Source organism: Saccopteryx bilineata, chromosome 2 (genome assembly GCF_036850765.1).
Source record: "Saccopteryx bilineata isolate mSacBil1 chromosome 2, mSacBil1_pri_phased_curated, whole genome shotgun sequence".
NCBI lineage: Eukaryota > Metazoa > Chordata > Mammalia > Chiroptera > Emballonuridae > Saccopteryx > Saccopteryx bilineata.
This window is the reverse complement of record NC_089491.1, coordinates 192,861,328-192,881,855: the sequence shown is the minus strand read 5'-3', so window position 1 is coordinate 192,881,855 and position 20,528 is coordinate 192,861,328. Positions and strand designations below refer to the sequence as shown.

The 20,528-nt window shown below is 39.5% G+C and overlaps 1 protein-coding gene and 1 pseudogene across 4 annotated transcripts in view; both read left to right on the top strand.

Annotated features, from left to right (window-relative positions):
* The window catches only part of ZDHHC20 (zinc finger DHHC-type palmitoyltransferase 20), an 85,696-nt gene that overhangs the window by 52,772 nt on the left and 12,396 nt on the right, over positions 1–20,528 (top strand). For all 4 annotated transcript variants that reach the window (XM_066259024.1, XM_066259026.1, XM_066259025.1 and 1 more), the window contains 4 exons: positions 605–725; positions 11,219–11,351; positions 15,409–15,535; positions 19,656–19,745. In XM_066259024.1, the coding sequence (XP_066115121.1) occupies positions 605–725; positions 11,219–11,351; positions 15,409–15,535; positions 19,656–19,745 (471 nt within the window). The remainder of the gene's footprint in view (positions 1–604; positions 726–11,218; positions 11,352–15,408; positions 15,536–19,655; positions 19,746–20,528) is intronic.
* On the top strand, positions 8,977–9,108 carry LOC136327706 (U2 spliceosomal RNA; annotated as a pseudogene).

Here is a 20,528-nt window from a genome sequence, read left to right as displayed (position 1 = left end):
CCAACAGTGGCACAGTGGATAGAGCATTGACCCGGAATGCTGAGGTCCCTGGTTTGAATTCCCAAGGTCATCAGTTTGAGCATGAGCTTGCCATCTTAAGTGTGGGGTTGCTGGCTTCAGCCCAGAGGTCTCTGGCTTGAACAAGGAAGGGCTCACTGGCTCGGTTTAAGCCCCCTGTCCTGGTCAGGGCACATATGAGAAGCAATCAATGAACAACTAAGATGCCACAACTACAAGTTGATGCTTCTCATCTCTCCTCCATCTCTTTTAAAAACACAATCAAACACTTTCAAAGTTAAGACATTGCTCCCCACTTACCAAATGACCTATTTCCAAGTAATAATGATTACGTTTTTGAAATGTCTTATTTTTTATTATTGTTATAATAGTAAAAAATATTTCTATATTAAGTTCAGTGGTATTAAATATGTTCACATTGTGCAACCAGTCTTCAGAACTAGTTCATCTTGCAAAATTGAACACTATACCCATTAAACAACTTCTCAATTCCCCTCTCCCAGCTCCTGGCAAACATTGTAGGTTTTGTTTCTGTGAATTTAAGATTTGTCTTATTTTTACAGTGTGACCTTCTTTATTCTTCTAGGGTGAATAACTGTGTGGGATTTTCTAATTACAAATTCTTCCTGCTGTTTTTATTGTATTCCCTATTATATTGCCTTTTTGTGGCTACAACAGTTTTACAGTACTTTATAAAATTTTGGACGGTAAGCCTTTTTTATCTTAAAACATATATTTAAGACTTTTTAAGATGTTCTATTCATAAAGAACTTATTCTTTATTATAAATAAATATATTTTAGTATTACTAGTTAAAATTTATAGTGGTCAGAGGGTAAACGGATGTTTACCTTCATGTACACATGTTTATTTGTACATAAATGAATATTAAACAGGATATAGTGAGCTTCCTTTTAGTGATCCAGACTGTTTTCAGCCACACTCTCATAATAGACATACCAATTTTAGGGAAGTAATTGCTTTCATTTGAGTTGATGAGACTTAGTGCCGTTTTATTATAATAAAAGTAATATTCCCAGGCTTAGTCACTAATTTCCTGTCTCTGTAGAAATTAATCCTTTTTCTGTTGTGACATGCAAATGTTTTTTTTCACATTTTCAATTCATATCTTATAACGTTTTATTTTTATCAACTCAAAGTTTTATATTTTAAAGCAGTACTTGGATTTTAAGACTTCTGATTTTATGGTTGCTTTAAATCTAAAAGTATGATTTATTATGACTTCTGTCTTTAGTTTATTTGTTATAAATTTATACAAATACTTACCTGTGTTTTCTTATGGAATTTTTATTGTTTTTGTTTTCACATTGAAACCATTGAATTTGAAGGGGGGTTATTATAGTTTAAAAGTACTTTTGTATTTACTCTTCCTAAAAACACTATGAAGGTGTTTTAAAATGTAGGGTTTTTTTTGTTTGGGTATGGTGAAGCTTACAGATTAGGGGCTAATTACCATTGGAAAGATGGTTTGTCACAGTTCCCAGGGGAGGAGGCATTTCATCCATGCTATGCCACATAGGGGCCACACAGGGAAGCATGGGCCATTCAGGAAGCAGAAGGGCATTTATTGTGGTTTCTGCAGGAAAAGCAAGGCCAGGCAGGGTAAGTGATTTAGGATTAGGTAGTGTGAATAGTTCAGTAGTCTCTGGGCATATAGACTGTCCCTGGTTGTCTGGCACTTAATTCTGGAGTGATTAGGGGAGGGGAATATTGCCTCCTGTATTATAAGAGTCAGACAAGGGGGTTAGGGGTTGGAATTTGGGCTCTGAATTGGTTAGTTTATGCATGAGAGATTATGGTCCTTGCTGTATCTTAAGAATTGGCTGGTCCTGTGAGGGCAGTGTCTCCCGTCAGCAGAGCCCAGGTACTGGAGCATCACGGACACAGGAGATGACAAAATAGAATGAATGCAGAGGGGCTATTGTGATCTCAGTTTTTTAGAGTTGGAACATGAGGATGAAGGAGTTTCCTAGGAACTACCCAATTTTACTCATTTAACAGTATCAGAAGCCAGAACTTTAACTGAGATCTGTTTATTCCAACATCCAGATACTTACCACTGTCACTTGCTTCTTTGTAGTCCTAGTTGGGAAGAACAGAATTAAAGCCTCGAGTCAAAGCATAATTACTTTCTCAGGAAATATCTAATACACTTTGGAAGAATTTTATTTAAAACATTAGATATTCAAAGTTTGAGTGTTTACAATGAGGGAATGCTGGCGCTGCTTTTGTGCATATTAGAAAGGAATGCGGCCTGACCTCTGGTGGCGCAGTGGATAAAGCATCGACCTGGAAATGCTGAGGTCGCTGGTTTGAAACCCTGGGCTTGCCTGGTCAAGGCACATATGGGAGTTGATACTTCCAGCGCCTCCCCCCTTCTCTCCCTCTGTCTCTCTCTCTCTCCTCTCTAAAAAAAAAAAAAAAAAAAGCCCTGGCCGGTTGGCTCAGCGGTAGAGCGTCGGCCTAGCGTGCGGAGGACCCGGGTTCGATTCCCGGCCAGGGCACACAGGAGAAGCGCCCATTTGCTTCTACACCCCTCCGCCGCGCTTTCCTCTCTGTCTCTCTCTTCCCCTCCCGCAGCCAAGGCTCCATTGGAGCAAAGATGGCCCGGGCGCTGGGGATGGCTCTGTGGCCCCTGCCTCAGGCGCTAGAGTGGCTCTGGTCGCAACATGGCAACATGGCGACGCCCAGGATGGGCAGATTATCGCCCCCTGGTGGGCAGAGCGTCGCCCCATGGTGGGCAGAGCGTCGCCCCATGGTGGGCGTGCCGGGTGGATCCCGGTCGGGCGCATGCGGGAGTCTGTCTGACTGTCTCTCCCCGTTTCCAGCTTCAGAAAAATGAAAAAAAGAAAAAAGAAAAAAAAAAGAAAGGAATGCCCTGTTTCTGTGTGGTCGTAGCCTGATGAGTTCTAGCCTTTGTTGTGTCTTCACCTAGGTGTCTTCATTCTGTTTACAACCTGCTTAACCATACTTACTGGCCCTATTTAAAGGAAAAGGATCCAAATAACAGAATTTTACACTTCTTTATCAGAAACTTCAGCACTATTTACATGTAATGATTTATTAAAGAATAAATGTTAACTTTTTTAGATTAATCATGTTAAGGAAAGTCTAGTGAACTTAAATCTACATTTTCTTCATTTATTCAACAAGTATTTCCTTAGCACCTATAGTGTGCCAGGCAGTATTCTAATCAACAAGTCATGTCTTTGGAATTTACTTTTGAGAAGAGGGAGTCAATAATAAACAATAAATATGCAAGTTATATTAGGTTGTAAATGCTGTGGAAAAAATAAAACTAGGGTAAGAGATTTGGCAAGTGTGTGGGAGTGGGTTGGATAGGGGCAGGTTGCAGCGTTAAAGAGAGCAATCAAGTAGTTCTCAAGTTTTGAGGAAAGACTTAAAGGGAGCTAGTAAATGTCTGAGAGAAGAACACTTAAATATATAAAGCAAATATTAATGGACTTAAAGGAAGATATAGGCAGCAATATAGTAATAATAGGGGACTTTAATACCCCATTTCCATCAGCAGATAGATCATCCAAACAAAAAAAAAATCAAAGAAACATCCACTTCCAATAACACGTTAGTCCATATGTACTTAACAGACATGTACAGAACATCCCATCAAAAAGCCACAGAATACACATTCTACTCAAGCTCACGTAGAATATTCTTATCTTAGGATAGATCATATGTTAGTCTACAAAACAAGTCTTAATAAATTTAAGAAGATTGAATTATGCAAAGCATCTTTTCTAATTACAGTGGTAGGAAACTAAAAGTCAGTTACAAGGAGAAAACTGGAAAATTCACAAATATATGGACACAACATGGTACTGAACAACCAGTGGTCAAATAAGCTATCAAAAAGTATCTTGGGTCAAATGAACTTGGAAGTACAACACACCAAATCTTATGTAATACCACAAAAGCAGTTCATACAGGAAGCTCATAGCAGTAAATGCCTACATTAAGAAATACAACCTGAGTGATGGTGGTGTAGTAGATAGTCAACCTGGGATGCTGAGGTCCCTGGTTTGAGCGCGGGCTCATCTGGCTTGAGCACAAAGGTTGCTGAACCCAAAGTTTCTGGCTTGTAGCCCAAAGGTCACTGGCTTGAGCAAGGCATCACTGGCTCAGCTTGAGCCCCTTGGTCCAGGCACATATAAGAAGCAATCAGTGAGCCTGACCAGGTGGTGGCACAGTGGATAGAGTGTCAGACTAGGATGTTGAGGACCCAGGTACGAGACCCTGAGGTCGCCAGCTTGAGCGCAGGTTCATCTGGTTTGAGCAAAGCTCACCAGCTTGGACCCAAAGTCGCTGGCTCGAGCAAGGGGTTATTCGGTCTGCTGAAGGCTCACGGTCAAGGCACATATGAGAAAGCAATCAATGAACAACTAAGGTGTCGAAACGAAAAACTAATGATTGATGCTTCTCATCTCTCTCCATTCCTGTCTGTCTGTCCCTGTCTATCCCTCTCTGACTCTCTCTGTCTCTGTGTAAAAAAAAAAATCAATCAATGAACAATTAAATAAAGTACCACAACTATAAGTTGATGCTTCTCATCTCTCTCCTTTTCTATCTCCATCTCTCTGTCTTGTTAAAAAATAAAAATTTAAAAGCTCTTAACCCAACTTTACACCTCAAAGAACTAGAAAAAGAAGAGTAAAGCCCAAGGTCAGTAGAAGGAAGGAAATAACAATCAGAGCAGAAATAAATGAAACAGACTTTAAAAGACAGTAGGAAAAAAATCAGTTTAGATGAGAGCTGTGTTTTTGTAAAGAATCAAAATAGAAAACCTTTTCCCAGACTCACCAAGAAAAAAAGAGATAGGATTCAAATAAGTAAAAATGAAAGAGGAAACATTACCACTGATTCCACAGAAATACAGAGGGTTATAAGAAACTACTGTGAATAATTAAATGCCAAAAATTAGACAACTTAGGAGAAGTGGATAAATTAATAGACACATATAACCTGCTAAGACTGAATCATAATGAAATAGACTAATTATTTTAGGAGGTTGAATCAGTCATCAAAAGCCTCCCAACAGCAGTCCAGAATTGATGGATTCACTGATGAATTTTACCAAATGTTTAAGACGAACTACCGTAATACCAATCCTTCTCAAACTTTACCAGTAAATGGAAGAAGAGGGAACAGTTTCAAACTCACTATATAAGTCCAGCATTACTCTGACTAGAAACCAGGCAAGGTTATTACAACAGAAAAAAATTACATGCTAAAATCCCTGGTGAACATAGATAGGAAAGCATCAACATGATATTAGCAAACTGAATTCAGCAATACAATTAAAGGAATCCTACATCATGACCAAGTGGGATTTATTTCAGGGATTCAGGATGCTTTACCTTCTGCAAATTGATCAATGTGATACACCACATTAAAAAAATGAAGGATAGCCTGACCAGGTGGTGGTGCAGTGGATAGAGAATTGGACTGGGATACAGAGGGCCCAAGTTCAAAACTCCGAGGGCGCTGGCTTGAATACAGGGTTGCTGGCTTGAGTGTGGGATCATAGATATGACCCCATGGTCACTGGCTTGAGCCCAGAGGTCACTGGCTTGAAGCCCAAGGTTGCTGGCTTGAGCAAGGGGTCACTTGCTCTGTTGGAGCCCCCCAGTCAAGGCATATATGAGAAAGGAATCAATGAACAACTAAGGTGCAGCAACAAAGAATTGATGCTTCTCATCTCCCTTACCTGTCTGTACCTATCTATTCCTCTCTCTGTCTCTTTCTCTGTCTCACTTAAAAAAAAAAGGTAAAAAATTATGTTTATATGTTCATCTCAGTAGATGCAGAAAAGGCATTTGACAAAATTTAACATCTGCATATGATAAAACTCAACAAAGTAGGTATAGAAGGAAGGTACCTTATAATAGCATATATGTTAAGCACACATCTAACATCATATACTTCAACTGAGAAAAGCTGAGAGCTTTTCCTCTAAGATCAGGAACAAGAAAAGGATACTCACTTTTTTTTTGAGTTATTTACTGCTAGGTTTTAGAGGAAGTGGAGAGGGAGAATCATTTATTGTTTCACTTAGTCATGCATTCAGTGGCTGCCTCCTGTATGGTCCCTGACCAGGGTTTGAACCTGCAGACTTGATGTTTCAGGACAAGGCTCTAAGTAACCGACTGAGCTAACTGGCTAGGGCTTGCTCAGTTTTTTATTTAACATAATATTGGAAGTCCTAGCTAGAACTATTAGGTAAGATAAAAAAATAAAGACATTGACATCGGAAAGAAAAAAGTGAAACTGTCTCTATTTGCAGATGACATACATAGAAAACACTAAAGACCCCCCCCCCAAAAAATTTACAACTAATAAATTCAGTAAAGGTGCAGGATCCAAAAATCAATACAGAAAAATTAGTTGCATTTCTATACACTAATAAATTATCAGAAAGAGAACTTAAGAAAACAACTCCATTTAGAATTCCATCACAAAGAATAAAAGACCTAGGAGTAAATTTAACAAGGAAGTGAAAGACTTGTTACACTGAAAACTAAGACTTTGATGACAGCACTTGAAAGAGAGACAAATAAATGGAAAGATAGTCTCTGCTCATGGATAGGAAGAATTAATATTGTTAAAATATTAATACTACCAAAAGCAATCTATACATTCAGTTGACTCCCTATCACAATTCTAATGGCATTTTCCACAGAAATAATCCTAAAATTTGTGTAGAACCAGAACAGTCCAAATAGCCAAAGCAAACCTGAGAAAAAAGAACAAAGCTGGAGGCATTATGATTTCTGACTTCAGACTATATTATAAAGCTCTAACCATCAAAGCAGCACAGTACTGGCATAAAACGTGCATAAATCAGTGGAGCATGATAGGGAGTCCAGAAATAAACCCGTTTCTGTATGGTCAATTAATCTCTGACAAAGGAGGATAGAACATCCAGTGGGTAAAGATAGTAACTTCAGTAAATGGTACTCAGAGAACTAGATAGCTACATCTCAAAAAGTGAAACCAAACCCCTATCTTACTCTATACACAAAAACAACTGTGTAAATGGATTAAAAACTTGAACATAACCCTGAAAGCATAAGTCTACTAAAAGAAAATACAGGTGGTAACCTCCTTGACAGGTCTTGGTACTGATTTTTTGGGTTTGACAACAAAAGCAAAAATTAAGTTGTACTACATCAAAATAAGGAGTTTCTACACTGTAAAGGAAACCAACAAAACATGATAAGACAACATACTGAATGGGAGAAAATATTTGCAAACCATGTATTTGATAATGGGTTAATATCCAAAATATATAAACTCATAAAGTTTAATAGCAAAAAACAGAACAAAACAAAAAAAACAAGTAGATTTTAAAAATAGGCAGAATTCCTTATAGACATTTCTCCAAATAAGACAGGCAGTTGGCTAACAGGTATAGGAAAAGTGCTATCACTGATCAGTAGGGAAATGCAAATTAAACTCACAATGTGTTACTATCTCACACCTGTTAGAAGGGCTGTCATTCAAAAAGAAGTGTTGATGAGGATTTGGAAAAAGGGGACACTTGTGCACTGTTGGTAAGAATGTAGATTGGTGCAGCCACTGTGGAAAACAGTATGGAAGTTCCTCAAAAAGTTAAAAACAGAACTACTAGTGCTCTGACCTGTGGTGGCACAGTGGATAAAGCGTCTACTTGGAACACTGAGGTTGCCAGTTCGAAACCCTGGGCTTGTCTGTTCAAGGCACATATGGCAGTTCATGCTTCCTGCTCCTCCCCTTCTCTCTCTGGAAATGAATAAATTTTTAAAAATCTAAAAAAAAAAAAGAACAACTCATGGGAGACTTGATGTGGGGTGGTAAACAATACAGTATATAGATAATGTACTATAGAATGGTACACCTGAAACCTACATAATAACCAGTGTCACCCCAATGAATTCAATAAAAAAGGAGAAAATTAGAACTATAATATGACCCAGTAATTTCACTTCCAGAAGTACAGTCAAAGGAAATGAAAATATTATCTCAGAGAGGTATCTGCACTCCTATGTTCACAGCAGCATTATTCACAGTAGCCATGACATGGAAACAATGTCCATCAACAGATGAGTGGATAAAGAAGATATAGTAGTTATACACAACAGAATATTATTCAGCCATATAAACGACTGAAATGTTGCCATTTGGGACAACATGGATAGAACTTGAAGGCATTTTTCTAAGTGAAACAAGTCAGACATTCAAATACTATATTACTTATATGTATGCATTAAAAAATAAAACAGCTCATGCTCATAGATACAGAGATGGGTGGTTGCCAGAAGTAGGAGGTGAGAAATCGGTGAAGTGGGTGAAAGTAGTAAAAAATATGCAAGTCCTGGAGATGTAATATACACCATGGTGAGAACATAAGGATATTTAAAAGTTCCTAAGAGTAGGTAGCACAAGAAAAATATATTGGCCCTGGCCAGTTGGCTAAGTGGTAGAGCATCGGCCCAGCATGTGAATGTCTCAGGTTCAATTTCTGATCAGGGTACACAAGAGAAGTGACCACCTGCTTCTTCACCCCTTTCTCTCCCCTTTTCTCGCTCTCCCTCTTCCTCTTCCTCTCCCACAGCCATGGCTCAATTGGTTTGAGCGAATTGGCCTCAGGCACTGGGGATGGCTTAATGGCTTCTGCCTCAGGTGCTAAAAAAATGGCTTGTTTGCAAGCAACAGAACAACAGCCTCAGATGGGCAGAGCATCACCCCCTTGTGGGCTTGTCGGGTGGATACTGGTTGGGGCACATGCAGGAGTCTGTTTCTCTGCCTCCCCTCCTCTCAAATAAAAAAAATGAAGTATGTAAGGTAATGGATGCTAACTAACTTGACTTACTTTGGTGATTATTTCACAATGTATCCAATTACAATTTGTTATGTTGTACCCGACACTAATATTTGTTATATTGCTTCTCATCCTTTTGGCTAAGATCAAGTGTAGTATCTGTTCTTACCAGTTTAATATAATGTTATGTGTCAGTTATATCTCAACTAAGGAAAAGAAAAGAGTGATCAGGAGCTAAGTAAGAAAGTCATTGAGCAAAGACTTGAAGGAAGTTAGGGGATATCTGAGAGAACATTTTAGCCAAGAAACAGGAAAAGACCCAAAAGTAAGGCCATCCTGCAATGTTTGAGCAGCAGAAAAAAGAGACTGTTGGGGCTGGAGGGGATGAGCAGGAAGGAGACTAATGGGTAGTTCTAGAAATAGGCCCCCAAAATAAAGACCCTTGGAAAGTGTACTACTCAGTGCAGTAGGAGCAGAGCAGTGAAGACTGACTTATGAAGGACTACGCTGCATGCTATGCTGACTGTACCAGAGAGACAAGCAGCAGTCTCTTAGAAGGCTCTTGCAATAGCACTGAAGATGATAGGAAATTGGAAGCTCTGGTTTTTAGAAACTGCTAAGCAGAATTATTTTTAAAAAGCTATTTGCTAAAAATTTTCTTATTCAGTGAGAGAGCAAGAAGGGGGTGGTGGTGGAGAAGCAGATGGTTGCTTCTCTTGTGTGCCCTAACCAGGAGTTTAATGCATGACTTCCACATGCCGGGCTGAAGCTCTACCTCTGAGCCAACTGGCCAGGTTCTAAAAAAAAATTTTTTTAATTTTATTCTATCCTAGATACCTATTTTGAAAATTAAATGGAAAAGTATATATTTGTTTAATTTTTTTCCTTTTTATTAAATTTACTGGGGTGACACTGGTTAACAAAATTATACAGGTTTCAGGTGCACAATTCTGGAAGTGGAGGAGGGAATGGGTGGATAAATGGTGATGGATGGAGACTTGGGGTGGTGAACACACAATACAGTGTACAGAGGATGGCTGAGGATGGCTCAATGGCTTCTGCCTCACTTCATGATAAAGAAGTGTGTATTTAAAGTATACCTGAAATGTGTTTGAAGAGTTAAATGTTCTTGTTTGTTTTGTGTTTGAGAAAATGATGTCAGTGACCTTTAGAGTGCACCATCTCTGTTCCTACAAAGCAAAGTATAAGATTAGTGTTCAGAGAAATTTTGTATAAAAATTGGTTTCTTAATACATTGTCTCTATTTGTACAAGCTCTGCCACAGGAAGTCTACAAAGAGTTGTCCAAAGGTAAAACACATCACTACCATGACACTCTTGTCATCTCATCTCATGACATTTATAGTGACTATACGGGGTGGGCAAAAGTAGGCTACAGTTGTAAGTACGCAAAATTTTATTGTATCATTATTAATTATTGTATTTCATATGAACAACTGTAAATCTACTTTTGCCCAATCTTGTATATGTAATACTAATATGCTTCACAAGATGGGGAGATAGGAGATTCAGTTGATGTATGTATTGAATAAAAGGTATTATGGTTACTCTGGGAGAGAAGAGAAAAAGATAAGTATCAGAATTATATAATGCTAAAAATTTCTTTTTAGCCTGTAAACTGTTTAAATCAAACAGGACTGCCTTGTGTTTTAGTGATTTCCCTATGTGGTTTCATTTTAAGAGCTAACACTTCAAAATCTCCCTCCTTTTATCAATAGATAGATACTAATTTCTTCTACGTTAAGGCTTTGCTTCTGTTAAAATGAACAGAGCCAGAAGAATGAGTAACTGAGGAACTGTTAAATTTATTTACCAAAATTGCTAAGAACCAAAACAAGCTCTGTGTAGGAATGGAGCAAGGAGTAAAGAGGTCAGACTTGAAGCAGCAGTGGTGTTCTAAGAATAGAGGTTAGACAAGTACAAAGGTAAACCTATCACAATTTCTGGTTAGCAGCATTACAATGAAAATAAGGAAATACTTCAGCATTGATGAGCAAACCCTCATCAATGGATGTTGGGGTCAAAGCTTGCACATATGCAGAAAGTACAAAGGAAAATGTTGGGTAAAGAGTCCATCTTTTTTTTACTGAAAGTATTACTAAAATTGTTTAATGTTTAAGAGCAGTTTTTAAAATGACTCAGGTTTTATGTAAGCAAGCTCCTTGGATAATACCAGTTTTCTATTTTCAAAATTGTTTTTTGGATTTATTATCTAATTTGTTTTATTACTCTTCACATCTGGTCAATTTCTGGTGGATTCAAATATCTTTAGGAAAACCAAATAGTAAGATACATTTTAGATACTATCTTCAAAATTAACACTTTATTTTTTCTTTACTCAGAACGAACTCACAGATACACATGCCCAATTCCACGTACTTTTTCTTTTCTTTGTGTCTACAATGTTCTTCGTCAGCGTCCTGTCACTTTTCAGCTGCCACTGCTGGCTCGTTGGAAAAAATAAAACAACGATTGGTAAGTAGGTCATAATCATAATTCTTAGGAAAATGATCATAAATGAATATGAAATCTAGAGGACAGTACATGATAAAGAACGTAAAATAATTGTGTGTGAAGAAAATGCACTGTGAGCCTGACCAGGCGGTGGTGCAGTAGATAGGGCGTCGGACTGGGATGTGGAGGACTCAGGTTCGAGACCCCAAGGCCATCAGCTTGAGCGCAGGCTCATCTGGTTTGAGCAAAAAGCTCACCAGCTTGGACCCAAGGTCGCTGGCTTGAGGAAGGGGTTACTCGGTCTGCTGTAGCCCCACGGTCAAGGCACATATGAGAAAGCAATCAATGAACAACTAAAGTGCCACAACGAAAAACTGATGATTGATGCTTCTCATCTCTCTTCGTTCCTGTCTGTCTGTCCCTGTCTATCCCTCTCTCTGACTCTCTCTCTGTCTCTGTAAAAAAAAGAAAAAAATGCACTGTGACTGGACAGGAACAGTGGGTTTATGTAAATGTAGTGGTTCATTTTATTTATTTAAAAGATTTTTTTTTTTTTTTCTGAAGTTGGAAACAGGGAGGCAGGCAGACAGACTCCTGCATGCACCTGATCGGGATCCACCCGGCATGCCCACCAGGGGGCAATGCTCTGCCCATCTGGGGCGTTGCTCTGTTGTGACCAGAGCCATTCTAGCACCTGAGGCAGAGGCCATGGAGCCATCCTCAGCGCCCAAGCCAATTTTGCTCCAGTGGAGCCTTGGCTGTGGGAGGGGAAGAGAGAGACAGAGAGGAAGGAGAGGGGCAGGGGTGGAGAAGCAGATGGGTGCTTCTCCTGTGTGCCCTGGCCAGGAATCGAACCTGGGGCTCTACCACTGAGCCAACTGGCCAGGGCCTTATTTAAAAGATCTTATTTGTTGATTTTAGAAAGAGGAGAGAGAGAGTGATTGGCAGGTGTTTTGAGGAGTAGGAAGCATCAACTCGTAGTTGCTTCTCGTATGTTCTTTGACAGGAGAAGCCCAAGGTTTCCTACTGGCAGCCTTATCATTCCAGGTTAATGGTTTATTCACTGTGCACCATGGCAAGGTGGTTCATTATTTTAAAGAAGGTTGAGGAAGATTGACTTTTATTTATATATATAATATATATTAAAATATATATATAATACATATATAAAATATATTTTTTGTGTGTTTGTGTGACAGAGAGACAGAGAGAGGGACAGATAGGGACAGATAGACAGGAAGGGAGAGAGGTGACAAGCATCAATTCTTCATTGTAGCACCTTAGTTGTTCATTGATTGCTTTCTCATATGTGTTGATGGGGGTTGGGGGTGGGGGGGAAGCTACAGCAGAACAAGTAACCCCTTGCTTAAGCCAGCGACCTTTGGACTCAAGCCAGTGACCATGGGGTCATGTTGATGATCCCATGCTCAAGCCCAATGAGCTCGTGCTCAAGCCGGTAACCTCGGGGTTTCCAACCTCGGTCCTCCATGTCCCAGTCTGACGTTCTATCCATTGCACCACCACCTGATCAGGCTATATATTTATTTTAGTAGTGGATTGTATGTAAAAGTAGATAACAGCCTGACCTGTGGTGGCGCAGTGGATAAAGCGTCGACCTGGAATGCTGAGGTCACCGGTTCGAAACCCTGGGCTTGCCTAGTCAAGGCACATATGGGAGTTGATGCTTCCAGCTCCTCCCCCCTTCTCTCTGTCTCTCTTTCTCTCTCTCTCTCCCTCTCTCTCTCCTCTCTAAAAAAAAAAAATGAATAAAAATAAAAAAAAATTAAAAAAAAAAAGTAGATAACAAATCATGTTTTATAAATGTTAATAAAAACTGTTTCATGCATTTATACAGTGTCTTCAAAAATTAATCTATGAAAGGTGAATAGTGGATTTATATGTTAATAAGGCACTTCATTCTCAGAATGGTAAAAAAAAAAAAGTTAAATGAAAAAAATTTTTGCCTGACCAGGGCATTTTATCTACATTGCATTGGGGCTTCAGAAAGCTGATGAAGTCAGTCTGTAACCTCGATATTGTTACACTCCAGGAGATTTAGTCTCAGCCCTCATGTAGGCCCTCACCTCTATTTGACATAATTGTGGTGTTTCTGATCAGTTTTGTTACTTTATTACCTACAACAGTTATTTCAGATTTTCACCATTCTTCTTAATTTTCTTACCCATTTTGGGAGCCCTTCATAGGAGAATTAGAAGTTGTTACAAGTAAATTCTTACCTTCTTCCCACCTTTATAACCTCACAAACACTTCTGCTTTCAAACCTATTACTCTTTTTTTTTTTTTTTAAATTGCATTTTTCTGAAGCTGGAAACGGGAGAAAGACTCCCGCATGGGCCTGACCGGGATCCACCCTGCACGCCCACCAGGGTGCGACGCTCTGCCCATCCGGGGCATCGCTCTATTGCGACCAGAGCCAGTCCAGCGCCTGAGGCAGAGGCCACAAAGCCATCCCCAGCGCCCGGGCCATCCCTGCTCCAGTGGCGCCTTTGCTGCGGGAGGGGAAGAGAGAGACAGTGAGGAAGGAGAGGGGGAGGGGCGGAGAAGCAGATGGGCGCTTCTCCTGTGTGCCCGGGCTGGAAATCGAACCCGGGACCCGCGCACACCAGGCCGACGCTCCACCACTGAGCCAACCGGCCAGGGCCTCAAACCTATTACTCTTACACTTTTTCTACTAGGTGAGGATTTCTCACCTAGTAACTAAGGCTAATCTATTTTTTTTTTCTGAAGTGAGAGGCAGGGAGGCAGACAGACTCCTGCATGTGCCTGACCAGGATCCACCAGGCAAGCCCACTAGGGGGCGATGCTCTGCCCATCTGGGGCGTTACTCTGTTGCAACGGGAGCCATTCTGGCGCCTGAGGGGAGGCCGTGGAGCCATCCTCAGAGCCTGGGTCAACTTTGCTCCAGTGGAGCCTTGCTAAGGCTAATCTTTACAGCTCTTCTAGAAAACACCCATTTCTCAGAATTCTTTATCAATTTTTACTTTTCTATATTACCAATTTTCCTAGTCAATCTCTCTCTGGCTTCCTATCCTTGGCTTGTAAAACATGCTGAAATTCTATTTTAAAAATTTTAAAACCCACTTTTTTGTGTGAAACTTAAAAGTCTTTCTTTAACCCTCACTCTACATCACTCTACAACCATGTTTAAAAGAAGGTCTTTAGCCTGACCTGTGGTGGCGCAGTGAATAAAGCGTGGACCTGGAAATGCTGAGGTCGCCGGTTAGAAACCCTGGGCTTGCCTAGTCAAGGCACATATGGGAATTGATGCTTCCAGCTCCTCTCCCCCTTCTCTCTCTCTCTGTCTCTCTCTCCTCTCTAAAAATGAATAAAATAAAAATAAATAAATTGAAAAAAAAAAAAGGTCTTTAGCCTCACCTGTGTTGGCACAGTGGATAAAGCATCGACCTGGAATGCTTTGGTCACCAGTTCCAGACCCTGCATTTGTCTGGTCTAAGGCACATATGGGAGTCGAAGCTTCCTCCTTCTCCCCCCCACACACTCTCTCTTCTCTCTAAAATGAATAAATAAAATTAAATTTAAAAGAAAGGTCTTTAATCACCATCTGCTTCTTTGTTATTCTTTATTAAAGTTCATTCTCAAGTGTCATGTCCTCCAGGTCTCACCTCCTACAACCCACCGCCCTACACATCTTTATTATATTGTAATTTTGTTAGACTACTTGGTTTTGTAAGAATTTCATTGAATTTATTTTTGGATCCCAAGCACCTAGTAATATGCCATTAAGCACATAGTAGGAAGTATATAAATAAGCAAAGTTGCAAGAGTATTAAAAAAGTAAGATGTGTTAAACATACTACAGTAGATTTTCAGTAATATTAGATAATTATTTCGACATTTTTATTTTATAAAGGTGAAGTATTCAGAAGCAATTTTCTTCCTGAAATAAGTTTCAGAAATTTATCCTTTACTACTTGTAAATATATTATTTTAAATTATATTTATAGCTTTTTCTATCAAAATATAAAACAAGAATTTAATGACTTTCACTCCTCTAATTTTAAATAGATTAACTTATTTTTATATGTACATACCACAGAATCCTTTCGTGCACCCACCTTTTCCTATGGACCAGACAGAAATGGTTTCTCTCTTGGATGCAGTAAGAATTGGAGACAAGTCTTTGGTGATGAAAAGAAATACTGGCTACTTCCAGTATTTTCAAGGTAATTTATAAACTGCACATCTCAAATTATGGAAATTATAGTTAAATTTCTTAATATTCAGAGAACACATACTTAATGACATTCTTAGCCTTAAGAATGAAAACCCAGAATAACTTGATTATAGGAAAATTTTTTTTTATTAGAGACGGTTTGGGGCACATATTTGAATCAAAAGTTGCAAAAGATAATTCATAAAAAATAATCACTGCTTTTCCTTCAAAATGAAAATAAGTTGTTTTAAGTAGAGAATCATAAGAATTTATACTTATTGGCCATATCTTTAAAAATGTTATCACAGATTATATACGGCTCACAAAAATTAGAGGATATTTTTAAATGGATATGAAGCAATAAAAAAAAGCATTTGATTTTTTTATTAAACATCAGAAAAACAAGTCAAAGTTTGATTATGCAAATGACATGCAAAACTAACTTTTATTTCATTGGTGAAAATGCACTATACGAAAGGCTGAAAGTACTGGAATATCTGCATATTACCTGGGCTATCTATAAAAAGTCATTACAGAAGAGGAAAAAATATTTAATTTTCATGTGATGTATTTGTGAGTGGTGTAGGTTTTTTTCCTTAATTAACTGTATTGCCTGTTTTTGTTTGAAAATGACATTTTGATTTTATTTTTAAATGACGTTTTTGCTTGGTGTAGAATTCTACATGTTGCTTACTGTCTTCTGGTTTACATTTTTTTTTTTTTTAGCGAGAGTGATAGACAAAGAGGAACAGACAGACTGGAAGGGAGAGATATAAGAAGCATCAGTTCTTTGTTGTGGCATCTTAGTTCATTGATTGCTTTCTCATATGTGGAGCTACAGCAGAGCAAGTGACCCCTTGCTCAAGCCAGCGACCTTAGGCTCAAGCCAGTGACCATAGGGTCATGTCTTTGATCCCACGGTCAAGCCAGCAACCCCGCACTCAATCCGGATGAGCCTGTGCTCAATCCGGTGACCTCAGGTTTTGGACCAGGGTCCTCTTGAGTTCCAGGCTGACACTGTATCCACTGCACCACCACCTGATCAGGCATGCATCATTTCTTTTTGATGAGAAGTTTGCAGTCACTGATATCTTTTCTACTCTGTATGTAATGTGTCTTTTTTTCTCTGTTGTCTACTTTTAAGATTTTCCATTTATAATTAGTTTCATGAGATTTGATTTTGTGGGCCTTAGTATAGTTTTCCTCTTGTTTTTGTGCTTGGGATTGGTTGAATTACTGGATCTGTGATTTTAGAACTTTCATTAGATTTGGAAAATAATTTTATATTTTTAATTGAATTGATCTTTTTTTTATAAGATTTTATTATCGCCACTCCTTGTTACTGATGGGACTCTACTCTAGTAATTTCTAAGCACAGCTTATGACATGCTGTCCATTTTTTTTGCTCAGTCTTTTTTCTCTGTGGCATTGGATAGATCTCATTGCTGTATTTTTAAGATCCAGTCTCCTGTGTACTTTATCTTTTGTCTTCTGTAGTGCAAGGTTTTTTACACTCTGATTAAGACACAGACTTTTTTTGGGAAGGTTATTTTTTCTAAAACAATTCCAACATTACAGTTTTCTTTCTTTTTTAAAGATGTGGTTCCATTATCTTCTGGCTTGTGACAAGCAAGAGCCCTACTCTTGCCTTTATTGGACTGTTTGTAATTCCCTCTGGCCACTTTGAAGATTTTATCACTGATTTTAGACAGTTTGATGATAATGTTCCTTGGTATGATTCAGTTTATGATAATGTTCCTTGGTATGGTTTAGTTTGTGTGTATCGTCTCTGGGATTCATTAGGTTTCTAGTTTTTTTACTTTATAATTTACATCAGATTTGATTAATTTTCATCATATGTCTTCAAGTTGTTTTGTCTTTTCTTGTTTTTGTTTTGGTTTTTTTTTTTGTATTTTTTCTGAAGTTAGAAGCAAGGAGGCCGTTAGGCTCCCCACATGCGCCGGATCGGGATCCATCCAGCATATCCACTAGGGGGCAGTACTCTGCCCATCTGGGGCATTGCTTCATTACAGCCTGAGCCATTCTAGTGCCTGAGGCAGAGGCCATGGAACCATGCTTGGACCAACTTTGCTCCAATGGAGCCTTGGCTGCGGGAGGGGAAGAGAGAGACAGAGAGAAAGGAGAGGGGGAGGGGTGGAGAAGCAGATGGGTGCTTCTCCTGTGTGCCCTGGCCAGGAATCGAACCCAGTACTTTCACACGCTGGACCAATGTTCTACCACTGAGCCAACCGGTCAGGGCCTCTTCAAGTTGTTTTTGCTGCCTGCTCCTCCTCTCCCCACCAGATTTCAGATCCTGATAATGATAAATACGTATATGCTAAATTGCTTGATTGTCACAGGCCATTGTTGTTCTGTCCTTTCCCCTTTTTCCCTTCCCCATCTTTTATTTTTTTTTATTTTAATTTTTTTTTGCATTAATTTGGATAGTTTCTATTGCTGTGTTTTTAAGTTCGTGGTCTTCTGTAATGTCTACTATTAAGATAATCCAGTGAATTTATCATTTCAGATACTATCTTTTTCAGCTCTAGAAGTTCAGTTTGGTTCTGTTTTTATATTTCTTTTTTCATTGTATCTAATTTTTTCCTGTTAATTCAGAGACACTTATAATCACTATTTTAAAGTTCTTGTTTTAATTCTTTTCTATTGACTGTGTTTTTTTCTTTTTTTTTTGTATTTTTCTGAAGCTGGAAACGGGGAGAGACAGTCAGACAGACTCCCGCATGCGCCGGACCGGGATCCACCCGGCACGCCCACCAGGGGGCGTCGCTCTGCCGCGACCAGAGCCACTCTAGCACCTGGGGCAGAGGCCACAGAGCCATCCCCAGTGCCCGGGCCATCTTTGCTCCAATGGAGCCTTGGCTGCGGGAGGGGAAGAGAGAGACAGAGAGGAAGGGGGGGGGGGAGAAGCAAATGGGCGCTTCTCCTATGTGCCCTGGCCGGGAATCGAACCCGGGTCCCCTGCACACCAGGCGACGCTCTACTGCTGAGCCAACCGGCCAGGGCCAGACTGTGTTTTTTTCTTAATTGTTATCATATTTTCCTACTACTTTTTATGTTAGTACTTTTTATTGGATGGTGGACATTTTCAATTTGAGTTTTTAAATTTTGTCTCTCTTTAAAGAATGTTGAACTTTTTTTGTAGCAGTTACATATTTTGTGTTTCAGCTTCTGCACATCTCCCTCTTCCTCAGCTTTGTCCGATAGGTTCAAGCTGCATTACCTTCTCAAAATTTTTATCTCTGTCACCTCAGTTCTGTAGGGTCACCCTGTTGTTCTGCATGTTTCTTCCTGGCCTGGCAGAGGCTGGAACTCCCTTGGTCAGGTCTTTTCTTTCACAGACTAGTGTTCTGTGCTGTTTTTTTTTTTTTTTTATTCATTTTAGAAAGGAGAGAGAGAGGGGGAAGAGAGAGAGAGAGGAGAGAGAGAAGGGGGAAGGAGCAGGAAGCATCAACTCCCATATGTGCCTTGACCAGGCAAGCCCAGGGTTTCGAACCGGCGACCTCACCATTTCCAGGTCGACGCTTTATCCACTGTGCCACCACAGGTCAGGCTGTGCTGTTTTGAAGACAGTATTGTAGCCTGACCAGGTGGTGGCACAGTGGATTGAGCGTCAGACTGGGATGCGGAAGGACCCAGGTTCGAGACCCCGAGGTCGCCAGCTTGAGCACGGGCTCATCTGGCTTGAGCAAAAAAAAGCTCACCAGTTTGGACCCAAAGTCGCTGGTTCGAGCAAGGGGTTACTCAGTCTGCTGAAGAGCCACGGTTAAGGCATATGAGAAAGCAATCAATGAACAACTAAGGAGTCCCAATGAAAAACTGATGATTAATGCTTCTCATCTCTCTCTATTCCTGTCTGTCTGTCCCTATCTATCCCTCTCTCTGACTCTCTCTCTGTCCTTTTAAAAAAAAAAAAAAAAAAGAAAGCAAGAAAAGAAAACAGTATTGTATATATTCTTGCCTGGAGGTCAAGAATCCTAGGATCTTTCCTCTGAAATTACAAGTTATGATAATTTCCTTATACCATGTCTCTGAAAAAAGGAAGTTAAATTTGACAACTTTGGTTTAACTTCATATGATTTAAATGATCACTGATGTGTTTTATTATGCAGCTTGGGTGACGGTTGCAGCTTTCCAGCGCGTCTTGTGGGAGTGGATCCAGAGCAAGCTTCTGTTCCTAACCAGAGTGAATATGCCAGAAGGTGTGCTTCTCATCATTGAGATTTTCAGTATCATTATAAAACAAGCTATATATGTGTATGTGATACATATATATTTTATAGATAAATACAGTAATAATTAAGTAAGTCAGCACAGATAGCCAAAAAATAATCGTATTTAAATTTTTTTAACTGAAAGTTCATTTCTAATACTATCTATCTACTTATGTGTTGTATTGTGTTTTGTGTGTATGTGTATAAAAGCATATATACCCAATATGCTTAGGATAACCATACCTTTTTATCATTCAAACCAGAATGATTTTCATAGTAAGAAAGAGAATGCTTGCCATTACTAGCTGAACCAGAACAAGCACATAAAACTGGAAATATCTGGGGAAACTAGGAAGCACAGCTGCTCTAAATACGCTGCTGCATCTTCTGAGAAACTAAGACATTCTTTCAAGATTTGATTAAATTGGTTTATGTAAATTATACTTTTTCAGAGAAATTAGTCATTGTTCTATTCACCATTTATTTTATTTTTTTCTGAAGTGAGAAGCGGGGAGGTAGAGAGACAGACTTCCGCATGCGCCCAACTGGGATTCACCCAGCATGTCCACCAGGGGACCGATGCTCTGCCCAGTTGGGCTGTGTCTCTGTTGCTACTGGAGCCATTCTAGTGCCTGAGGCAGAGGCCACGGAGCCATCCTCAGCACCCAGGCCACCTTTGTTCCAGTGGAGCTTTGGCTGCGGGAGGCGAAGAGAGAGATAGAGAGAAAGGAGAGGGGGAAGGGTAGAGAAGCAGATGGTTGCTTCTCCTGT